General features: G+C 42.5%; 1 protein-coding gene across 2 annotated transcripts; it reads left to right on the plus strand.

The window, feature by feature from the left end:
- Nucleotides 1-674: 674 nt before the first annotated feature.
- On the plus strand, nucleotides 675-3,501 carry LOC147443461 (uncharacterized). 2 transcript variants are annotated; one of them, XM_086529873.1, is made up of 3 exons: nucleotides 675-1,834; nucleotides 1,989-2,963; nucleotides 3,187-3,501. In XM_086529873.1, exons 1-3 carry the CDS (start codon nucleotides 728-730, stop codon nucleotides 3,256-3,258), a joined length of 2,154 nt encoding a protein of 717 aa, XP_086385999.1. In that variant the 5' UTR covers nucleotides 675-727; the 3' UTR covers nucleotides 3,259-3,501. The 2 variants fall into 2 exon arrangements, with proteins under 2 accessions (XP_086385999.1, XP_086386000.1); XM_086529874.1 differs by having other exon boundaries at nucleotides 2,031-2,963.
- Nucleotides 3,502-22,146: the final 18,645 nt, after the last annotated feature.

Here is a 22,146-nt window from a genome sequence, read left to right on the forward strand (position 1 = left end):
AAGTGGAATCTAAAATGTAGCTACACACCACAACAACATGGCATTATTGGGCAAAATCAGTGCAGAGTGACTCCCATCGCATTGATACATGATCACCTTTCAAGAAAACTTATGATTAGAAGCTCATGGTGGCATACATGAAAGTGTTTGGTTGTGAATGTCAGGGTAAAGGGCCGAGTAAGTGGATGGCCCCCAGTTTAGAGACAATTATATGAGATAAACGTGTCACATTTCAAGAACATCGTAGATGGAGTTGTCAACTGACATGGAGTCATGTAATTGGCCGAGATTCATGTTCAAAACCCACACCTTGCCGTCCTTTTACTGGAGCTCTCTCATCGTGCCTTTTCGGTACACATTTTTTTAATACGTCAAAATCGAAAATGTTAACGTGAGCGCTTGACTGGTCGCTAGAAGCCATGTCGCTTTTATTATTGAATCTCCTCCGAAATCAACTCTGCGTTGCACTGAAAAATGTGAAGAGTAGCTCAAGATTGAGCTTCCCCATTTTCAATTGTCGTAATATGGAGCTTTCACTCTATGGTCATGTGCCAAATGATACCAAAGGCACTGCAACGATTGGATGATGCCCAATTGAAAAGAAGGGCTATAAATTCGCATATACGTTCTCCGTGTGGAAGGCCCCTAAGCGAAGCTCTAATTTGAAATTTGTCCTCCCGCCCTTTCCCCTTGTTCCCGTTTGCTTCATTTGGCAGTGTTAGCAGAGATGGACGAGAAGGGCGATATTGCATCTTTGCAGGGCGTACAAGAACACACAGGGGTCGAGAAGGCATCTGCCCAGGACACACAAGAACACACGAAGGGCGATCTTGCATCTGCTGTTGAAACGAACGAGAAGGGTGACCTAAATATTGTGTCTGCGCAGGGCACACAATTGCTGCAGCTGCGTCATGATGTTGGATCTTCAATCCGTCCCCTTGCAGAGTCCAGCCATTGCCTAGACGCAGAGCTTAAGCTTGCACATCCAGTGTATGAGCAGCGCATCCATGACCAGCTTGTTGATCGCGTGTCGAGCCAACTGCTGCAGTATCCTGATCTATATGGTTCTTCTGTCGATACCTTCACACGTTCCATCATCAAAATTGCTCGGCAGAGTGACCATTGCTTCAACTTGTTTGCAAATCTTATCAGAAGCAAATTAGAGACGCAGCTCTCCATCCAGTTCCTTCGCAAGCTCTTCAGAATCATTGAAGCTTCCTTTGCTTATAGCATTCGAGTGTGGAGAAGGACACTACCAGTCTTTAATATGAGAGATAGCTTCATTGCTGCAATTGCAAACTGCCAAGTGCTTTTGGTAGTTGGCAAGAAAGGGTCGGGCAAAACTAGCCAGATCCCCCAATATCTTGTTGATGCAGGATGTTATGGTGATAACCAGACGGTTGCTTGCCCGCAGCCTGGAAGTGCTCGCAACTTGATAAGCATAGCCCGGAGAGTGGCCAATGAATTGGGAGTAGAATTGGGTACCCTTGTAGGGTTTGTTTTGGACACGCCACGGTATTCTTGTTTCAGCACAGGGACTGCTATCAAGTTTATGAGCGAAGTCCATCTTCTTGGAGAATCGAGCCACGACACAGATCTTTCAGCTTATTCGGCAATCTTTATTGATGACATACAGGAGCAGAGGGCTGACACACAGTTACTGCTTGGCCTGCTTAAAGAAACTCTCCAGAGACGCTCATCGCTACGTTTGATTATGAGCTCTGCAATTGTGGACACGATTGTGCCTGGCTTCTTTCCCAATTGCAACACTCTAGAAATACCTGAATCACAACTTCCTGTACAAGCGATACAATTGGCTGAGGTTTATGCCAAGGTACACTTCTTTGATACATGCTTACGTGCATTCTTAACTTGCATTGACGTTGCGGCATTAGAAATTGTTTATTTATTCTAAGACTGCTATTTTTGGTAACATTGTTGATCCTAATTATCACGACTCATGAAGTGCTCTTGGCTATTCAATGCAGGACACACAATTAATGCATCATCATGACGTTGGGTCTGTGCAGGGCACACAATTGTTGCAGCTGCATCATGATGTTGGATCTTCAATCCATCCCCTTGTAGAATCCATCCATCGCCTCAACGCAGAGCTTCCACCCCCAGTAGATGAACAACGCCTCCATGACCAGCTTACTGATCTCGTGTCTAGACAACTGCTGCAGCAGCATCCCGATCTTAATGGGTCTTCCGTCGGTACCCTCACACATTCCGTCATCAAAATTGCTCGACAGAGTGACCACTCCCTCAGCTTATTTGCAAATCTTATTAGACGCAGAGGGATGGAGCTCTCTATCCCGTTTCTTCGCAAGCTCTTCAAAATCATTGAAGCTTCCTTTGCTTATAGCATTCGAATGCGGAGAAGGACACTACCAATTTCTAACATGAGAGATAGCTTCATTGCTGCAATCGCAAACAACCAAGTGCTTTTGGTAGTTGGCAACAAAGGGTCGGGCAAAACTAGCCAAATCCCCCAATATCTTGTTGATGCAGGATGTTATGGTGATACCCGGATGATTGCATGCCCGCAACCCGGAAGTGCTCGGAACTTGATAAGTATAGCTCAGAGAGTGGCTAACGAAATGGGAGTAGAATTGGGCACTCTTGTAGGGTTTGCTTTGGAGAAGCCACGGTATTCTTGTTTCAGGACAGGGACTGCTATCAAGTTTATGAGCGAAGTCCATCTTCTTGGAGAGTTGAGCCTTGACACAGATCTTTCACATTATTCGGCAATCTTCATTGATGACATACATGAGCAGAGGTCTCACACACAGTTACTGCTTGGACTGCTTAAAGAAACTCTCAAGAGACGCTCATGGCTACGTTTGATTATGAGCTCTGCAATTGTGGACACGATTGTGCCTGGCTTCTTTCCCAATTGCATCACTCTAGAAATACCTGAATCACAACTTCCGATTCAATTGACCGAGTTGGATGCACAGGTACGCTTATCGCTTATCTGTAAGTACAATATGCTTACGGGGAATATTTAGTGTGCATTTTTTATTTGCAGCAGTAGAAGTAGGAAAGGAATTGTGCTTATTTAGCAGCATTGTTGATCCTAATTTGATGATGCGTGTTGCTCTTGCCCCACTTGAAGGGCCTCTTATACTTACTTTGCTCGCTTAATGTGATATGTGTGTAACTGTTTTCCTTGACATGCAGACGCAAGTAGAAGGCAATCCCCATGCTGTGATGCAGCAAGGAGAAGGCAATCCCAAGGAAAAGGAAATGTGAATTTTGGAAGAAGGCGTGGTTGGATTTATAAGTGTGTGTATGGAAGACTAGTAAACAATCTTGTAAATGGTGTGGTGTTAATACAGGCAGCTCTCTGTTCATAATATCAACGGGGAGCTTCACAGGTTTATGGCTGTCAGGTTAATTTCTCTTAGAGAATGGAGGAGGAGGATCTTCAGGAATAAGACAGAATGGTTTATAGCATGAAAAGATATGGGAGCCTATTTCTATATATAGTGATGCTCAAAAGGGTGTATATATAAGAAGTCACACTTAGATAGTTTTCAGCATGATTATTTTGTATGGAGCAGCATTTGGATTATTTTTTGCAATGAGATTTTTTTCACACTTGTATGAGCTATTTATACTATTTTTTATCTTTACAATTGAATTTCTATACACATGCGCGCACACGATGAAAGAAAAGAAAGAACACAAAATAACAAAGAGGTTTCTTAAGAAAAAACAAGCGCGTGTGTGTGTGTGTATAATAGAGAGAGAGAGAGAGAGAGAGAGAAGAGAGAGAGAGAGAGAGAGAGAGAGAGAGAGAGGAGAGTATGGAACCATTTTTTTTTCTTTTAAGTCTACATGATATATATGAGACATGCAAATAGGAAAGAGAGCATGAGGAAAGAGGGAGGATTTAAGACTTTTCAAAAGTGCATTAAAAAATATATCCTATTAATGTAAGGAGAGAGTAAGATAAAGAATGAAAAACAAGAGCATAGCTACAAATTATGTATATTTCAAACTAAGATTGTATTAAATTTTGTGGAAAACATTGTGGACAACCTTAGCGCGCAAAATTGTGGATTAGATTTTGTGGGCAGGGTAAAAGCATAGAATGGTGGAATCCTATTTGTCACCTACAATAGTATATTAGCATTTTTTGGATCTAGAATTTATTGTTCACAAGTTATCCAATAATGTATAAGATGACACCCAATTGTGAACCAAATAGTGCACCAACATCACGGACACCCAATTATATAATACATGTCATTTAGTCTTCTATAGGAGATATCCATGGACACAGGTATATGAGCCACCATACCCTGCTTTTACTTGACAAGAGTGTGGTTAGCAATCTTGTGGACAACATTGTGGTTATTAATTTTGTGGATAGCAATTTTGTGGAAAGTCATTTTACGGGTGCAAATTTTCTTGATAATAACAAGTTTGGGAAGAATAAAATTTTGGATAGCAATTTGTGGATAAAGAGGTCTACTGACTGAAGCAGACTAACGAGTTCGAGGAAGCAAGAATATGAGACAAAGAGCTAAAAAACAAGAACCTTGAAATTCATATGGTGGACATCTCTAATAATATACAGCTCACTTTGCCAAAGGTATAGTAGATTTCAATTTCAGCTCTCCTTTTAAACTATATGTTTGGTAATTTCATGCCATGAGATTGTTGCATCACAAATATATAGGCTTTTGATGGTCTTGTTGGCACTGCCCTAAGGCAGTACATTGGTTTGAATTGAAGAAAAAAGAAGCTATAGTTAAGCCTAGTTATCTTTAAGTTAAGGGCAGGTTAGCTTTAGTTCTAGCGCTGTAGTTAGCTTCTGAAGTGCTCCAGTTACCTTTGGGTAAAGTGGGTATTAAATTAGAACTTTGCATGGCGGCATATATTATAACTATCCATCCATAAATCATAATTGCATGTGTAGTAGAAAATCACTACTAGCGAGAGCATTGAGTATCAAGAGGAGGAGGAGAAGGTGACCATGTTGTTGTTTGATGTGTTTTTGTTGAAATCCAATGGTGTGTGTACTTGTGTGTGTGAATGAGAGTTTTATAATGTTTTTTTTAAGGTTTAGAAAATTGAATGGTATATGTACACAAAGAAATTGAATTAACCGAAGGAAAGAGAGAGGGGGACCTCCCTATTCTTTGCTCTCACATTTTCGACCCCTCCCCAAATCCCCTGCCTCTTAGTTAAGAGAAAGAGAGTGGGAGAGATATACTTGTCTATTGTGAATATGATGTGGCCTGTGTCTATCTAGGGAGAGGAGGTGTGTGCTAACATGATGTGATGTGTGTGTGTTTCTAGGGAGAGGAGGCAATAAATGAATAGTTTGTGTACGTCTATGTGTGTGTGTTTCTAGGGAGAGGAGGCAATAAATGAATAGTTTTCGTGCATCTGTGTGTGCGTGTGTGATGTGATGTGTGTGTGTGCGTGTGTGTTTCTAATATGATGTCATGTGTGTGTGTGTGTGTGTGTGTGTGTGTGTGTGTGTGTTTCTAGGGAGAGGAGGCAATAAATGAATAGTTTGTGTGAGTGTGTGTGTGTGTGTGTGTGTGTGTGTGTGTGTGTGTGAGAGAGAGAGAGAGAGAGAGAGAGAGAGAGAGAGAGAGAGATGTTGTGTGCAAAAGAGAAAAATTTGTATATATATATAGAAGTTGTGCACATGCATTGAAAATCTATGTGAGAGAGAGAGAGAGAGAGAGAGAGAGAGAGAGAGAGAGAGAGAGAGAGAGAGAGAGAGAGAGAGAGAGAGTCAATTCTTCCCTATATGTGTGTGTACAATCGAGGGGCGAGAGAGAGGATTGAATATCGAGGCTGGAGGGAGAGAGAGAGAGAGAGAGAGAGAGAGAGAGAGAGAGAGAGAGAGAGAGAGAGATCTCAATTGGTAGCTCTACTTCTCTCTCGCACATACATCTTCCACCATTTCTCTTGCCATTGCCGTAAGTGTGTTAACATTAAAACATTTGTATGCACATTTAATCATAGAACATAAAAGACAATATGAACAAAAACTAGTCTTTATACCATGGTTTATACATTGTGGTATTGGGAAGTAGGCATTCCATGTTCATCATTATACGCATTGACCAAAGGCATGGAATCTTTGAGCTGGGGCTCCATCATCCACTTAGAATCATCAAAAGAATAACTCCTAAACTTAACTAAATAATTATGAAGGACCTTACCATTTTGTAGAAACTTGTCTTCGTGCCTTAGAATAGCCTCGGGTTGTAAAATTTCTTCTATCTCTTCAAATTCAGGGGGTTCTTCTTCAAGGGGCTCCGTAGGAGGTGTTCCAAGGCTTTAGAAGGCTTACATGAAAGGCATTGTTGATTTGCCAAAAAGCTGGAAATCTTAGCCTATAAGCCGTCTCATTTATACGTTCTTGAATTTGAAATGGACCATAATAGAGCGACATGCTAGCTTTGCGTAAAACTTTTGATGACCTGAGTGCATGTCTTGCCAATCCTTTCCCATCGTTTGCCTTAAACAGGCTTTGGAAATCTTGAGCAAAACCCAGTCATCTTCCTTGAAAGCAAGGGAACGCCTATGCTTGTCAACCGCTATCTTTTGTCTTAACTATGTTGATTTTATGGCGTCTTTTATCTTCTCAAATGACATTTGAAGATCACGCACATACTCATCAGTAGGCAGTAGCGAAGGTCTTTTGGTGCATCCTCAAAAGAGGAGGAACTTTTGATCGACCTTCAAATATTTCAAAGGGAGACTTTCTTGTAGAGGTATGGACGGTATTGTTATATGTGTACTCTACTAATGTTTAGTACCTTTCCCATTGATTTTGTTGATCTACATTAGTGACATAACTCTTGAGTAGACCTAATATGGTGGAGTTGACAATCTCACTTTACCCATCCGTTTGAGGGTGATAGGCGGAGGAGAAGTTCAACCTTGTGCCCATATTCTCAAATAGTCCTTTCCAGAAGAGACTCATCATGGGAGGATCTCTATCTGAGACTATAGACTTTGGCAAGCCATGGTACTTGAAGATTTGAGAAACAAAGAGGTTAGCCATATGATGAGGTTAGATAGTCTTCTTGTTGACACGAATGTGCTTGTTTACTAAACATGTCAACTATCGTCCATATGCCTGTATTTTTGTGGACGGATTTTGGTAAACCACCAAAACATATATTTCTGATGCAGCATGTATTTGGTATTGTATTGTAATTTTCCACTCTCACCGTGCAAGATAGGTGAGATAGCTATTCTTTATGATTGACCCATATGTCTCTTCGGTTTTGTTTTCCCCCAAGCAATTTTTTAATTATGTGTCTTAACTAACATCATGTACTGGTAGTTAGTACGCCAGCAAGACCTTGTGAGGTGCCCGACCTATCGCGATCGTTCAAAACCCTACCGTTGTCGGACATCCTTTTGATAGTCGACTAGGCTTATAAGGGATCCAATGGACGACACCCTGGACTTGCACCAAATCCAATGGATACGAGCCAGAGGAGCCTAACCTAGTTCTATCTCGCATTGCGAAAGCATGGTCATCTCCTAAACAGTCTGTTAATTCCCATCAACACTTCCAATCCGCTCCGAGATGCGGTGGAAGTGGAGGTACTTCACCCTTGGTTCAAGGCCTGGTGCTTTTTTCCCGATATTTCATGGGCACAACCACCATAATTTCCCCTAAAATGAGGGACTTAATCTAAAAAGAGAGAACTAGAGAAAACCTAACTTAAGTTGGAAAGCACCCGACTTATCGGGTCCACCCAGCACTATAGAAATTGGAGTCACAATGGACATCCAATTTCCCCCGCTTTCCACCCCGCACGCACCCATTTTTCTTAACTAATTACTACCACATTGTTGAGACATTTTAAAAAATGTATTCCTTTACTTTAGTAATTTCCCAATGTGATTTCAGAAAAAGTCCTTCAATCAATGGAAGACAGTATTTAACCTTGTCTCCATTTAATGAAAATTAAACCTTTTAAAAGAACGGGGTAACAATAGTTTTTGCTCTTAACCGAGACCTCCTTCTTTGAAAAGAGTGGTCTAAAGCTTAGAAAAGATAATACTTTGAAAAGCAAATCGTCCAACCTAAGAGTTGGTTTATTAAAGTAAAGTCCTTGCTTGGCCTTGTTGAGACAGTCACCAAGACTTAAAACATACACCAAGGGACCCCCACCCCAGTGAGTGTGATCCAATTCTTGGGAAGCATAGAGAGCTCTAAAAAGCCGGGAACTCGCGTTGAAACGCCATAAAAGTTATGAGTGCCTACGATTCTGCCTGTCAGGTACAATTATCTGGGGATCAACATCACCCGATTTAGAATTGGCTTGATGGTTTTGCGAATAAATAATATAATCTAAAAGTACTTGGACGGAAGACATTCTTTTCAACTTGAATGTGAATACATGAAAATTAACCGTGTTTCCTTTGGTTAAGAGAAACCAATTTTTATGGTCAATATTCTCATTTCAGGGAACAAACTAGGGCTCTTTCTCTATTGTCACTGGGGCTTCTTCGACCCATGCAGGGGGAGGTTGGCTTGGTCCAGCCTAGTTGTATGCCACCCCACTACGCATGAGTTTCGGTGCCATCCCGGTTAGTTTAATTATCAGAAATGAAAAGGGTGAGAGGGATTCTTGCCAAATGCTGTAAGGATCCAATTTAGAGAATTAAAAAGTGATAACAATAATTTGTATCGTATTGGTTCAGTTTGGAGAGGTACCCTCTCTTTCTAGAAAGGTGAAAAACTAGCATTTTTGCACCATCTCTCTAGCTTTTCTAAAAGCCTAAAGAGTATTTTAGCAATCCAATTTGATAATAAGGTTCAAATAACCTAAATACACCTCTGAACTCCATGGTTTTACAAAATGATATGGGTTGCTACTCCATCTCTCTAGAATAAGCAGAAAAAACAGGGTTTTCACCCTTCTCTCTACCTTTTTGGGAAAACCAGAGAATATTTAGTAAATCCAACATGATAATAATGTAAAATTAGGCTGAATGAGACTCTGTACCAGAGGGATTAATCAATTGAATTGATTTACTACCCTATCTCTCTAGAATAAGCAGAAAAAACAGGGTTTTCACCCTTCTCTCTAACGTTTTGGATAAGCCAGAGAATATATAGTAAATCCAACATGATAATAATGTAAAATTAATGTAAATTAATATCTTTGCCAGAGGGATTAATCAATTGAATTGATTTAATACCCTATCTCTCTAGATTAAGCAGAAAAACAGGGTTTTCATCCTTCTCTCTAGCTTTTTGGGAAAGACAGAGAATATTTAGTAGATCCAACATGTTAATAATGTAAAATTAATGTAAATGAACCTCTATACTAGAGGGATTAATCATTTGAATTGATTTACTACTCTATCTCTCTAGAAAAAGCGGAAAATAGGGTTTTTACCCCTTCTCTCTAGCTTTTTGGGAAAGACAGAGAACATTTAGTAAATCCATCATGATAATGTAAAATTAAGCTAAATGAACCTCTGTACTACAGGGATTAATCATTTGAATTGATTTACTACCCTATCTCTCTAGAAAAAGCAAAAAAATAGGGTTTTTGCCCCTTCTCTCTAGCTTTTTGGGAAAGACAGAGAATATTCAGGACATAAAAAATGATATTAATGTAAAATTAAACTAAATGAACCTCTGTACCAGAGGGATTAATCAACTAAAATGATTTACTACTCTATCTCTCTAGAAAAAGCCATAAAAGTGAGAAAATACTGCTTTTTAGGCATTTACCTCCTAATTTACCTTAATGACCTACCAATTAAAATTGATATAAGGGACAATTAGAAGCTAATTAACCTCTGTTCAAGAGTTTATGGTCTAATTAAAAACCTTCCTAACCTATCTCTCTAGAAATACCTAGAACTTTAAATCCCACCTCTCTCTAGATTTGAAAGGGGAAGAGGGTATAAAAGAGAGAGGGAAGCCATTGCTATACTTAATTATAATAAAATGAAGCATTAAGAATACTTAAATACCCATGATTGCATGGGCTTAAGTATAAAACCCATTATCTCTCTCTAGGGTTAGAGTAAACCCTAGAAATGGAGGGAGTAGGGTTAGGGTTTGGGGCCATGAGATCTTGGAAGAAGGAGGGGTACCTTGAATGCTTGAAGCAGGGCTTTCTCTCACCGAAAAAAGATCCAAAATGCTCATTTTAGCCTGCTTTTTATAGGAGAGAGAAGGAAGGAGTCTTGCAGGACCCGCTAATTCAGTCAGAGGTCTCTTCCCATCAAAATGGGGCATTTTTGCTCTTCCTCTACATCACAGCCTGTGTCAAGCCTCACAAGCCCTAATTATGCTATAATTTAATTGATTTGAAGTCCATAGCCTTTGATTTTCCTCTTTTGTAACTGATTTCGCAAAGCCTGCAGAAATCCGGAGGTTCTCGCTTCAGCCATTACACCACACACATTGCCCCAAACTACAAATCTCTCTTCTTCTCTGAATGAGGTAACCGAACCCATCCCTACATCCTTGAGACCATCCCATTGAGTGCAATCCGCACCTTTGCCTCTATTCGTCTTAGCTTCCATTCTCTACGCTGCGAGATAGGACGTTGGGGCATTAGTGAGAAGTCTCATCGACAAACTCCTCAATGATGGCTCTACCACCACGGTAGACGGCCCATTTACCTGCAGCCCGTGCTTCTCTTACTTTTTGCAACTCTTGTTTCTTCATCTTGAGTTGCATGGGCATTAGAGCTTCACTAATCCAGATGGTTGTACCCTTTATAAGGTGAGTTTGTTTTAGGAGTGCCGTGTGGTCCTCTTTGGTTTTGAAGACAAGGCTCCCTTGTTTGGTGCGGTGGTCACGGTGTATGCACTCGATGGTCGAGGTATCGAACTTGACGGACTGGATGACCTTGTTGAGCTTGACTAATGACTCAGAAAAGTTGTCACCCTCTTCCCACCAAGTGGACGGCAAGCCACCAATGCGAACGGTCAATGCAAGACCTTCGTGATGGCGGAGCTCTTGCAAGTACTCCTCCACTTTGAAGGAGATAGAGGCAATATTCTCTTGGATTTGAGTGGCTAATGCGGCCACATTTTTGGTAAATGTGTGCTCTACCTCCTTGGCCTTGGCCAAAATGAGATTTGTGTGTGTTTGTTTATGAGATTCAAGAGATTGGAGTTGGGCTTCGAGGGCGGTGAGGCGCATTTTGAGCTCGGCATTCTTTACCTTCAACTCCTTGAGTTCGGCTTGGCTGCGGTCCAACGGATCCATTCGAGGGGGGACCACAAAGGAATGAGTACGTCTTGGTGTCGGGGGTGCTCCTTTGTGTTCTACCATGGAACGTACAATGAAGATTTGTTGTGTGGGATTGTGTGCGCCCATCGATTATCCTTTCACTATACGGGAAACCTCCCTTGTGATAAAAACTTGACTGGCGGGGTCTTGCCGACTACAGAGAAAGGGATCTGCGGACTACAGAGTGGTGTAGCAGGGTAGCGGGGTCGACGAGGTCGTAGGACAAAGCAGAGTGGAGTACACAGAGCGGGGTTGCAGAGCATAGAGGGGTACACAGGGCGACGGGTTGCAAGGCTGCGAGGTTGCCTTGGCGAGGTGGGTGGGTGAAGCTATCGAGCAGCCATGGGAAGTGAGGTGTCTCCCTCGCACCCAGCGGCTACTGCAAGTAGGGTTAGGGTTCGACGAGAGAGAGGAGCTTCTACAGAGTTAGGGTTCGACGAGAGAGGGGGAGAAGGAGAAAATCTGCTTGGAAAATTTAAGAAAATAGAGTTAAATTGCAAAAAATTATGATTATTCTCTAAACTTTTCTCTTTGAATCTACCTTAAAGAGAATCTTGTATGTTTTTGAAATTGATTTTTCTCAAACACTTGCACCCAAATGCCATCAAGTGAGGCTATAAAGGCATACCCCAAGCTATACCCCAAGCTCATATGCAAAAACGATGACCCACATCTCATGTTTCCATAAAGTGGAGGGGCATACATCATGGTATCAAAAGTTGGCTTTTTATGTTTTGAATGTGTTGCTTGCTCCTCACGGTGTTCTTTGAGAAACTCTAATTCTCATTCTCTCTCTCTCTCTCTCTCACACACACACACACACACACGTGATGGCCTTTCAAAAGTGAGTTAATCAATGCTTCCTTTGCCATAGATTTTTTGGATTCTGCCAAATGCTCCACTAATACTAGGATTTATGGATGCACAAATGGTATTATGGATTTCTCTAAGCCAAATGTAGACTACTATTCATATTCTATTTGGAATATTTATAGGCCTTATATCAAATGTGCCTGTAAGTTCCTTGACAACAAAGCGGCATGTGAGTCAATCATCATTTGGTTTGATCATGCAGTCTGGTACATTCTTAATCACCTAGAATTATTATATCCAGACAAAGCTGCAGAGTTTCTCTTATCATTAATAGTTGTCAATCCACAGGACGAAGCTGACTCGACTAGTGCATAGAGGCTACAAGAGGTTGTCAATCTCTCGAAAAAAAACTAACAACTCTCATCTAACTCAAGCTAAACTCAAGTGATGAAATCACCAAAAGCCAATCGCTCATCGGCAAGCAAATCACATCCGTTACAACATCAAATGATATCCAAACGTAACGAAACTTCTAGGACATGCTTATAAGACCTAAGCACACATGCTTATGGTCTCATATTCCACTTTAGGTCAAGTTCCAAAATCGCGATTATTAACATAGTGGATTTTTGACCTAGTCATTTTCGACCCAGAATGCATCTAAATGCTTAGCAATGATGCCCCTATATCCCGCCTATACGTTTTTTATTTGAAAGTGTAAACTCCTAGTTATGATGAAAATAGGCCACAGGTAGGCGATGCCAAAAGCTACAAAATACTGTGAACTCCTTACGTCAATGCGTAGAGCTCTTACATGCGGTTGCAATGCAATAAACACGACTGCAATGTGACAACTAGAGAGGGAGTAGGAAGTGCGAGAAGGAGAGAAGTGAGCGTCGTTAGCTCACACTGTGTATTTCATTATCCAAAAACTTAATAATAATTTTGCTTTTATACCTTAGCCAAGGTTTTTGGTGGTCAAAACTAATAATCTGGGAGTTCTACAAAAGATGGGTAATGATAGGTTGATACAATCTGGAAGCTTGTAGCCTCGGCTCATTAATTACAGAGTTTATCTGAGAATATAGGAGTTACAATATTCTCGATTTATCAAAATAATAAGTGTTTTACAATGAAAACTCCGAAAAATGATATCCGTGGTATCTGTGTTAGCTTGCTGCTAACATTCCCCCCCTCCTCGCCTGAGTCATCCCTTGACACAGCTTTATGGGCTGAAATAGTTTTCAGACTGGCGACTGGCGAGGCAGTCTTTGAGCGCCTTCAGTGCCTTTTGGTATCTGATTTTCCTTTCTTTATCTGGCACTTGTAGAAACTGCATGGTTACTCTGTTCTTCAGCTCCACCGTTGAGTAGCCTACAAACCTTGAGGTTAGATTGCTGATCACTAGCGCAAATATCTTCGTTCGCCAAGTGAAGAATCCCGTGTAGAATGCTTCCTCGAATGCCAACGTATTATGTGATGGTAAGAACATACACCGGGCATATAATCCATAGAGGACTTCTTCGGAAGGTTGACCACTGAGATCATAGCACAAACCTTTATTTCCCTTCAGGAATGACATCCACGAGGTGCCTGCTTGCTTTGGCTCATGGAAAACTTCAATAGATGTGAGCAACATTCGACATATTTTATATAACATTGCACAAGAGAGATCCGGTAGACTTTTGAAGAAAGACATGGCGCCCGTTAGGGTTTTTACCATGTATTCCTCTGTGGCCGGTCCTTTCTCTAGACCTGGCAATCTTGGGTAGTTTAGCCAAATTGGTCTCTTCTTCGTTAGTGCCTCATGCACTTGCCAAGTACTTACTCTTGGTACAGGATAGAAAGTGGGATCTTTTTGTAGCGCTGTAGGTGCTCTTTTGAACAAAATAAAGTACCTTGGGTTTTTGTTCAGCCAGCTCAGCTTCCACTTGGGGTGGTCTTGATCTGCGCCTTCTTCTTGCATGTCTTTGTAGAGCCTCTTTTTTACCTGTAGTAACTCCACCTTTATCAAGGGGTACAGGGATTTATGATGCCATTGTGCGTTGATCTGATTGGGAGTGAGTTGTGTAACGTTGATGGAGTGAAGAACTCTCAACTCTCAATCCATCACTACCTTCCACTGCTCATCCACCTATTGCGTAATCTTTTCTTTCAGTGCATCTTCTTCAGCCTTTGAGAGCTGGACCATGGGCACTGTGTCTTTATCTGTAATGTTTACCTGAAATTATTCCCACCACTCAGCTCTACTATGGACTATGTCTCCATTTTGGCAAATGACACTGAGGGTATATGTATTTGAGGCTGCTTCGAAGTGCCTGCCTCTTATTGCGTTTATGACTTTCCCTCTCTCAGCAGCTGGTTAACTCTTTTAAGCTCAACTATTTCCTTTAGCAACTCTTCTTCTCTCTGGATCCGCATCAAAGCAAGGTCCCTGCGCTGAGATTGCTCCAGCTTTAACTCGAGATTGAGGTCTTTGTTCTTTTTCTCTAATGCTTTGTACACTTCATCTGTCCCTTTGATCAATGCTACGACTGTTTTCTCTCTTATTTGCCACAAGAAAATTGTCTGAACATCTATTCTTTGTTCTGAATATTGTATAAAGAAGCGTTGGAAACATCCAATTGCACGTGAATTTTTTGAGCTGACACGGTTGTCGTTAGAAGTTTGTTAATGACTTCTGTCAGCTATTCATCATTGGCTTTACAAGCATCTGACAACTTTGTAAGCAAGTCAACTAACTCTTCCATCTCCTTCTGCTGTCTATCTCTTGCTAGCTGATGTTGTTAAACTTCGGCTTTCATTTCCTGCACTTGCCTCTGAAGATCGATGATGACATTCAATTTGTCTTCTAACTCTCCTTGGAGAGCATCAATCACCATCTTGAGTTCTTTAGCCTTTGTGTTGTGGCTAAGTGCTGCTAATCGGAGTTTTTCCGTCATATCCTGCATTTTCCTTGCATATTCATTTACTTGCAGGATTATTTCGTCATTAGATTGCCAGCCTTCATGTCATGCCCACTGGGTTGATGTTCCTGCAGCCTCTTGTGTGTCTCTCGACTGCGTCGTAGCGGCTGGTTCTTCTTGCCCTTGAGGTAGTGGCTGACCGTCTTCTACTTTGTCATCCTGAGGCTTTTTGGATGCCTTGGATGTTTCTTGCTGTGCTGTGGTAGAGGGTGTTGGCTCAGACTTTGTTGTGTCCTCCTGTGCAGTACTACTTGTTTCCTGTTGTGAAAATTCGTCTTCCTTTTGCTGTTTAGCCTCTTGTGCAAATTCGACTCCTTTCTCTTGTTCAGGCTCAACTTGTTTCTCTTTTTGTTGCTCTTGTGTAGCAGTAGCCTCTTGTACAAATTCTTTTTTTTCCTTTTGATTCAGATTCTCTCTCTTTGGTGGGCTCGGCTTCTATGACTTTCTCTTTCTCAGGCTCAACTTCTTTAGTTGGCTCTTTTGTGGTGTCTTTACTTGAGGTGATGATGGTGGGCTCGACATGGATTATCCTGTTGTGTTGTAGACGGTGAAGTGGGTCGGGGAGACTTGTGACCTTGGTCGTGTTGTGCCTCTTCCCTTGTCGTTTCCTCAGCTTGTCTCTGGTCCTCTGGCTCTTTTTCTTTCCTTGCCTCTTCTTGGGCTTCTTTCAACTTCAGGGCTTCTTCTTCTTGATACATTTTTTCCAAGGACTCTGTTGGATCTTCAGCCTCTTTCCTCATGTGATGCTTTGTCCTTGGTCCCTTAAGTCCACTACGCACCCATTTTTCCGGGACCTTTCCTTGTGCTTGCCGACTATGCTGGTAGGCATGTTTTTTTCTTTCAAAGCGGGCTTGTTTCTGCACGGGCCTTCTTGGTGTGCGGCCACTGCTTTTCTCTTTATCTCCTCTCTTCGTGCTCTCTTCTCCTCATTATATGAGCTCTCACTGCTGCTCCTTTCCAGCGAGCTTTCAACCGACTCTTCATCAGATCTGTAGGATCTCTTCGCTGATCTTGTAGCTCTAGGAGATGGTTGTGCTGCCATTATCCACGTGTTTTGGTCTGGGGCAGGTGGAAGGTCGGCCATCCTGATGGCATAGTACACAATCCTTGTCAAGACTTCTGGCGCACCCAGGTAAGTAATCTTCCCTTCTTTCTTTGTGCCCTTCAAAGTGGTCAAGACATACTGTGCGTGGTCCATCGATTGCCAGGTTGTTGACTTGAGGACTTGCATGAAAGTGGTGGCAACCGCATGATTTGGCGTGGTATACCTTGGTGGTCATTTAGCCAGGAAGTGGAAATGCTGGTGGTATAACCTGGTTGGCTCTTCCACTTGCTCGTGAATTAAATCTGCAAAGGTGGTTGCGGTGGTTCCTTTGGTGAAAGTACCTGCCATTTTCTTGTCCCTTCCCCTCATCATCATTCCTTTTGTGGGCAGTCTAAGTGCTTCTGCCACTATTTATTTCCCAGCGGGTCAAAAATTTGGGTAGTTCCATCCTCTTTAATAGTGGATAAAAGCTCGTAAGCTTTCTGGAAATCCACTCCGCACGGCTCTTGTTCATAAAAGTCTCTGAGTCCTAGCCTGCGGTTGGCTTCTTTGGTCTCAGGCTTCGCGGCGACATCATATACTTCTTTTGGTAGGAGTTGCAACTCTACCTGATGTCCCTCCTCACTCTTAAATTTGTCGGTGAACACTGTAGTGTGATGCTCTTCTAGCTGTTCCTTTGAACGATATGTTGCTTTGGTGGCTTTGACTGAGTCTGGATCCAGTTGGTATTCGGGCAGCTCGTACAAATTTTCTTTTTGGTTGAGCTTTCTCTTGGCTCTCTCTACTGCTTGCATGGCTCATGTTTAGTGAATAGAGTATCAAAGTTAGCAGATTTGTTGGATTTTTTCTTTGAAATGTCCTTGAGTTTGAAATGCTGACAATTTTGATCCAGTTTGCTTCAAATCAATTTTTGAACAAGCATAGATGCATAAAAGCATGCAAGGAACAAAATTGTAAAGTCCAAACAAAATTTTGCAACCAAAGTAAATAATCGCGATTATTTACAGCTGAGTAATTTTTTCAACGTTTTGCAAGCTTGACATCACAGGCTTGAAATATATACCAAATACATGCTCTGAGTGAAATATGGGCTCATTTGGATGCATAGGGTGAAAATGGTACCAGATTTTGGCTTTAGGTCTTTGAAACAATAGACATAATGAAAATTTGAGATTTTGAGCTCCAAATTGGTTCAAAATTGGCTAGTGGGCTTAACACATCATATACTTTGGATGTATGATGGCAAAATATCAAAATTCCCCCATTTTGGCTAGAAAGTAAATAATCGCGATTATTAACATTTATACCAAAATCAACAATTTTTGGTACAAATTGATTCTAGGCCTTGTATAGACCCTGTGTATGAGATATAAGGTGATTTGGATCAAGAAATGTTGTCCATAACCCAAAAATTGGCTTGCAAAGACTTCTTTTCATTTTCTGGTAACTTTCCAAGTTATAGGTGCTATTTCTGGCATGTAATAAGTGTGTACACATGGTAGGTGAGGTGATGTGACAATTTCCAAGCAAAAATAGTGCAAAAGTAAATAATTGCAATTATTTACAACAATGATAGATTAGATTTTTGCAAAACTTACAAATTTTGACCTAAACACATTCTATACACCTAAAACAAGTCCTAAATTGAATTTGGTCAAGTTTGGTCATGCCGGCATCACTTTGTGCTTTATCGTCTCTGAAATCACCGTTTTTTGTGACTACACTGCCTGTTGAGTTGGTTAGTCAACTTTGAGGCGTTGGACTTGTCCGCAACATAGCCGTGAAGCAACTCATCCAATTCTGGCTCATTTGGAGTCAGTTTGACCTCGTATGTCGAATTTGACGCTTTATAGCCTTCGAGCCATTTTCTACTTTTTGAGGCCTTTGCTTGATTGATTTCACTAAACCAATCTTATACATTGTATATGAACCTCGTAGGCAAGCTATCTGTGGAGTCGGATCGGAATACTGGCATTTGCCAAAAACCTAGCTTTTCTACTGGGGATCCCCTTGACCCCTGCGGAATGGTCAACCGAGGATATAGAAAGGTTCTATTATGTTAGGACATGCTGCACGTCAAATCCCATCTGATTTGGTCGAGCTGACAGACCGCTATGGTCAATTTTTGGTCGTAGATCTTCGTGCACTGCTCGGTTTCTAGAGTTTTTTCTAGGGGTTTAGACTAGATACGAGCCGTACAAAATGGATCACTGACGAGTAAAGAACTTACTCCTCATGTCTCGTGTGAGATGGCGCTGAAAATGGGCAACTGTAGACACCGAAAAAGACGTGCGAAAGAGGTCAAAAAGCTCTCTCTGCAAAGGCCACAAGTGGAAATGAGGTGGTTTTTGCTTACCTTGGATATCTATACCCGGACTTCCCTAACCAATTTTCCCCAAATTCCCCCATTAGTCCCACTAGGCCGTGAAATCTATGTTAGACTCAAAAATTTCCCCGATCGGATTCGTGTAGCTCATTCTGCAAGAATTTTGCAAAAGTAGGTCTGGCCGCCTAATATAGGCTTCCCGCTTCCATCTTCCAATTTCATTGAAATTTTTTGTGCTTGTCCACCTTGTGTTCCTGATCACCATCGTGTCTTCCATTTTTCCATCTGAGCTTCTTTGCTATTTATTATTAATTTTTGACCCGTTTGTTTGAAATTAAGAAGCTGCTAAAGTTTTTTGAGGCCATACAATTCAAGCACATTAGGAGAGAATAGAATCAGATGGCAGACCAGTTGGCTACTGGAAGGATACAAGTGCATGTTGCGGGACTGTATGTAGCCTCCGCTACATATGCAGGTAGAGAAACTTTGAAGTATGTCGATGACTTTTTGAGCACAGGCCAGTGCTCACCGGAGTGTCCAAGTTGCAGAAGCGGAGGATTATTCAAAAGGCTCGCAGGTTCACTTTAGTTGGCGAGGATCTAATGACCTATGGTCGAGATGGTGTACTAAGGAGGGTTCTTTACAAAGAAGATATTGGCATGGTTTTAGAGCAGCGCCATGAGGAGAGCAGACATCAAGGCAAGGATCAGGTGCTGTTTCGAGTATTGAGAGCAGGTTTTTGGTGGCCGTCCATAGTTCGGGATATACACTATTGGTGCAAGACTTGCAATGAGTTCCAAGCTATATGTGAAAGGAGATTGATTGCGGAACCACAAGGGGCTATCATAACACAGAATGCTTTTGAAAAGTGGGGCTTGGATGCCATCGGTCCCCTCCCAAAGTCGTCAAGTGGGAAGAAGTACATTGTCGTAGCTATAGACTACCTTACCAGGTGGGTCGAGGCCAAGGTTGTCAAAGAGGTGAATGCAAATGTGGTGGCTCAGTTCGTGTTTGACAGCATTTGTTGCCATTTTGGTGTTCCATGGGTGCTGATCTCTGACAGAGGCCAAGGATTTCGAAGCAAATTGGTGCGGGCTTTAGTGGAAAAGCTGGGTATCCAACACCGCTTTTCTTCGCCATATCACCCTCAATGCAATGGTATGGTAGAGAGTGCCAATGGGCAGATTGTGAAGATGTTGACCAAGTATGTTTATAAGCAGGTGACAGAGTGGGAGGTGAACTTGGAGAAGTGTTTGTGGGCCTATCGCACATCCTACAAGGTGGCCACAAACTTCACTCCATTTGATCTGGTTTATGGTAAAGAGGGAGTTTTGCTAGTGCATGCGCAGCTAGGTGCATTGAAAGGTATGTGGCATGTCAGTGCCACTCAACAGGACGTGTTGCAGGATCGGATCACTAGTTTGGAGGCTTTACAGATGGATAGGGAGGCTGTCGGCAGACGTTTATGTGAAGCAGAGGGATAAGCAAGTGGCGAAGTTCAACAAGAGCTTGCCAAACAAGGAGATTCAAGAAGGAGATCTGGTGATGAAGTATGAGAGCTACTTGGACTTTACCTTCCAGAAGAAGTTCAATAAGAAGTGGGCGGGTCAGTATAAAGTGCATAAATCCTTTCCGAATGGGACCTATCAGTTGGTGAGAGCCGATGGCAGGTATTTGAGGCATAGGGTGAACAGTGTGCGGCTCAAACTGTCCTTTTCCAGGGGGTTAGTGCCTGACGTACACCAGATTGTATCTACGGGGGTTGGGCAACCAACCTAGACAGAGGGAGCTTGTGAAGAGAGAGGACACCTTGTACATACTTTGTACATAGCATGTACATACAGCTATGGTTTTTTGCTTCATTCCGTGCTTGTCAAGTGTTGCAGTTTTTAGTTTTAAAGTGTGCTTTTAGTTGAGCATGAATGCTCAACAAGAAGGTTGGGCAATGATGGTGCACCCAAAACATGTCGATGCCAGATATGGGCTCATGCAAGGGTATGGATGCATACAGGTGCACGTGATGGTGCTAGGGCGGGTGTCTAAAGCCATTGCAGCGAGAGGATAGAAGAAAAGTATGCTTAAAGCGGATTTTTAGGCCAAAAGGTGCAGCGTAATTGTTCAGATGGGATGACAGGTCAAGATGTCCAAAATGCCAAAACAGTGTCCTGAAAGGTAGTGCTCAGTGTGCTCTAGAAGTCGGTCTAGACGGCTCGTCAAACGGAGCCCCGGTGCTCTAGATATGGCAGTTTAAAGAAAGGGTATGTAGCAGAACCCCGACGGACAGGACAGATGGGGACAGGTGGCCTGGGCTGATGTCAGTGCATATGTGTGTAGTGCTCGAGTTATGGAGCATGCCTGTCTTTTCGGGTCGCAAATCAGAGCTCTGGTTAGCAAGATATGTTCAGTTGAAGATTTTTCGGGGATCGGGTCTGTGGTCACTTGGCCGCATTGGGGGATGTGCTACTTGGTAGTTTTTTGGCCTCGCCAAGATTCTCGGAGGAAGTGGGCACTGCGTGTGGCGCTCGGCGGTGCTGCAGTGGCGTGTCCGCGGCAGGCTTTGGAGAGGTGCATCCACGTGGCGAGTTGGAGGTGATGATGTGGCACCCCACAGGGCCAGGGCCGTTTCCCACCGTGCGGACCTCAAGGTCCCCCCCGCCCAAAGTCTTTTGAAGGCAAACTTGCCCTTAGGAGCAACAACGGCGCTGTCCTTGCTTCCTAAAGGGCTCTCACATGTGAGTGTGCAAGTGAGGCCTTGGGATGTGTTCAAATTCATCAAAGCAAGGTCAATCCTCCCAAGAAGAGTGCCACATGTCGGCTGACCATGAAAAATGCCTTAAAAACTCAAAAACGAGCCCAATAAAGGGGCCAAACTCTTTGTAACTGGGGTCTTTGTTTTTTTTGCACGGTATGTGTAAGAGAGCAAGTGATGAGAGAGAGAGTGAGAAGCTCAGAGAGGCATTGTAATGGAGTTTTGAAGCTATTAATGAACAACGCTCTTGGCCAATTGTGCCGTGTCACTCCCCCCTTCCCCTTTTCTCTTTGCCGTCTCATCTGATGCCAGCCGCGGTGCCGTTGAAACGTGTGTACGCCTGGATCGTTGGTGCTTTGCAAAAAGAGAGAGAGAAAGAGTAAGTGCGTGTGCAGAGGGAGGTAGAGCATGTGCAGTGAGGTGTGGACTCATTTTGCAATCTCGAAAAGCGTGTGTGCGCATGTGAACTGTGCAAGTGAAGCAGATTATGTGTGGGTTGTCATTTTGAAGGTGTCTTCGAGTGGATTGGGGTGTTGTGTTGACCCTGAGCTATAGAGAGGCATTTCTGGTCATGCCGGGCGTCGTCCCCCATTCCCCTTCTCCAACGTACATCAATGCCCTGCACAATATTCCAGACGCCCTTTGACACAAGAACGTGTTGCATCATACAAGCCCACATAAGGTAATTGTCCCCATCCAACCTGTCCTCCACAACAAACATCTTGAACACATCAGTGTTGTTGTCAGCCATGGTAAATGCTGCACCTGATGTGAAAACTACCCAAAAATAGGAGAAACGGAGCGGGAAAAACATGTGCTATATAGCACAAACCTTAGAAGACTGTAAGGCACCTGTTATGCAGAAATCGACACTGACAAAAATTCTGCAAAAAATGACGAAATTGCATATGCAGACCTGCCTGTAGTGGAGACGGAGGCCGAAATGAGCCCGAATCAGAAATCTGAGCAGACTAAGCTCTACAA

Source organism: Adiantum capillus-veneris, chromosome 14 (genome assembly GCF_014529385.1).
Source record: "Adiantum capillus-veneris isolate H3 chromosome 14, ASM1452938v2, whole genome shotgun sequence".
NCBI lineage: Eukaryota > Viridiplantae > Streptophyta > Polypodiopsida > Polypodiales > Pteridaceae > Adiantum > Adiantum capillus-veneris.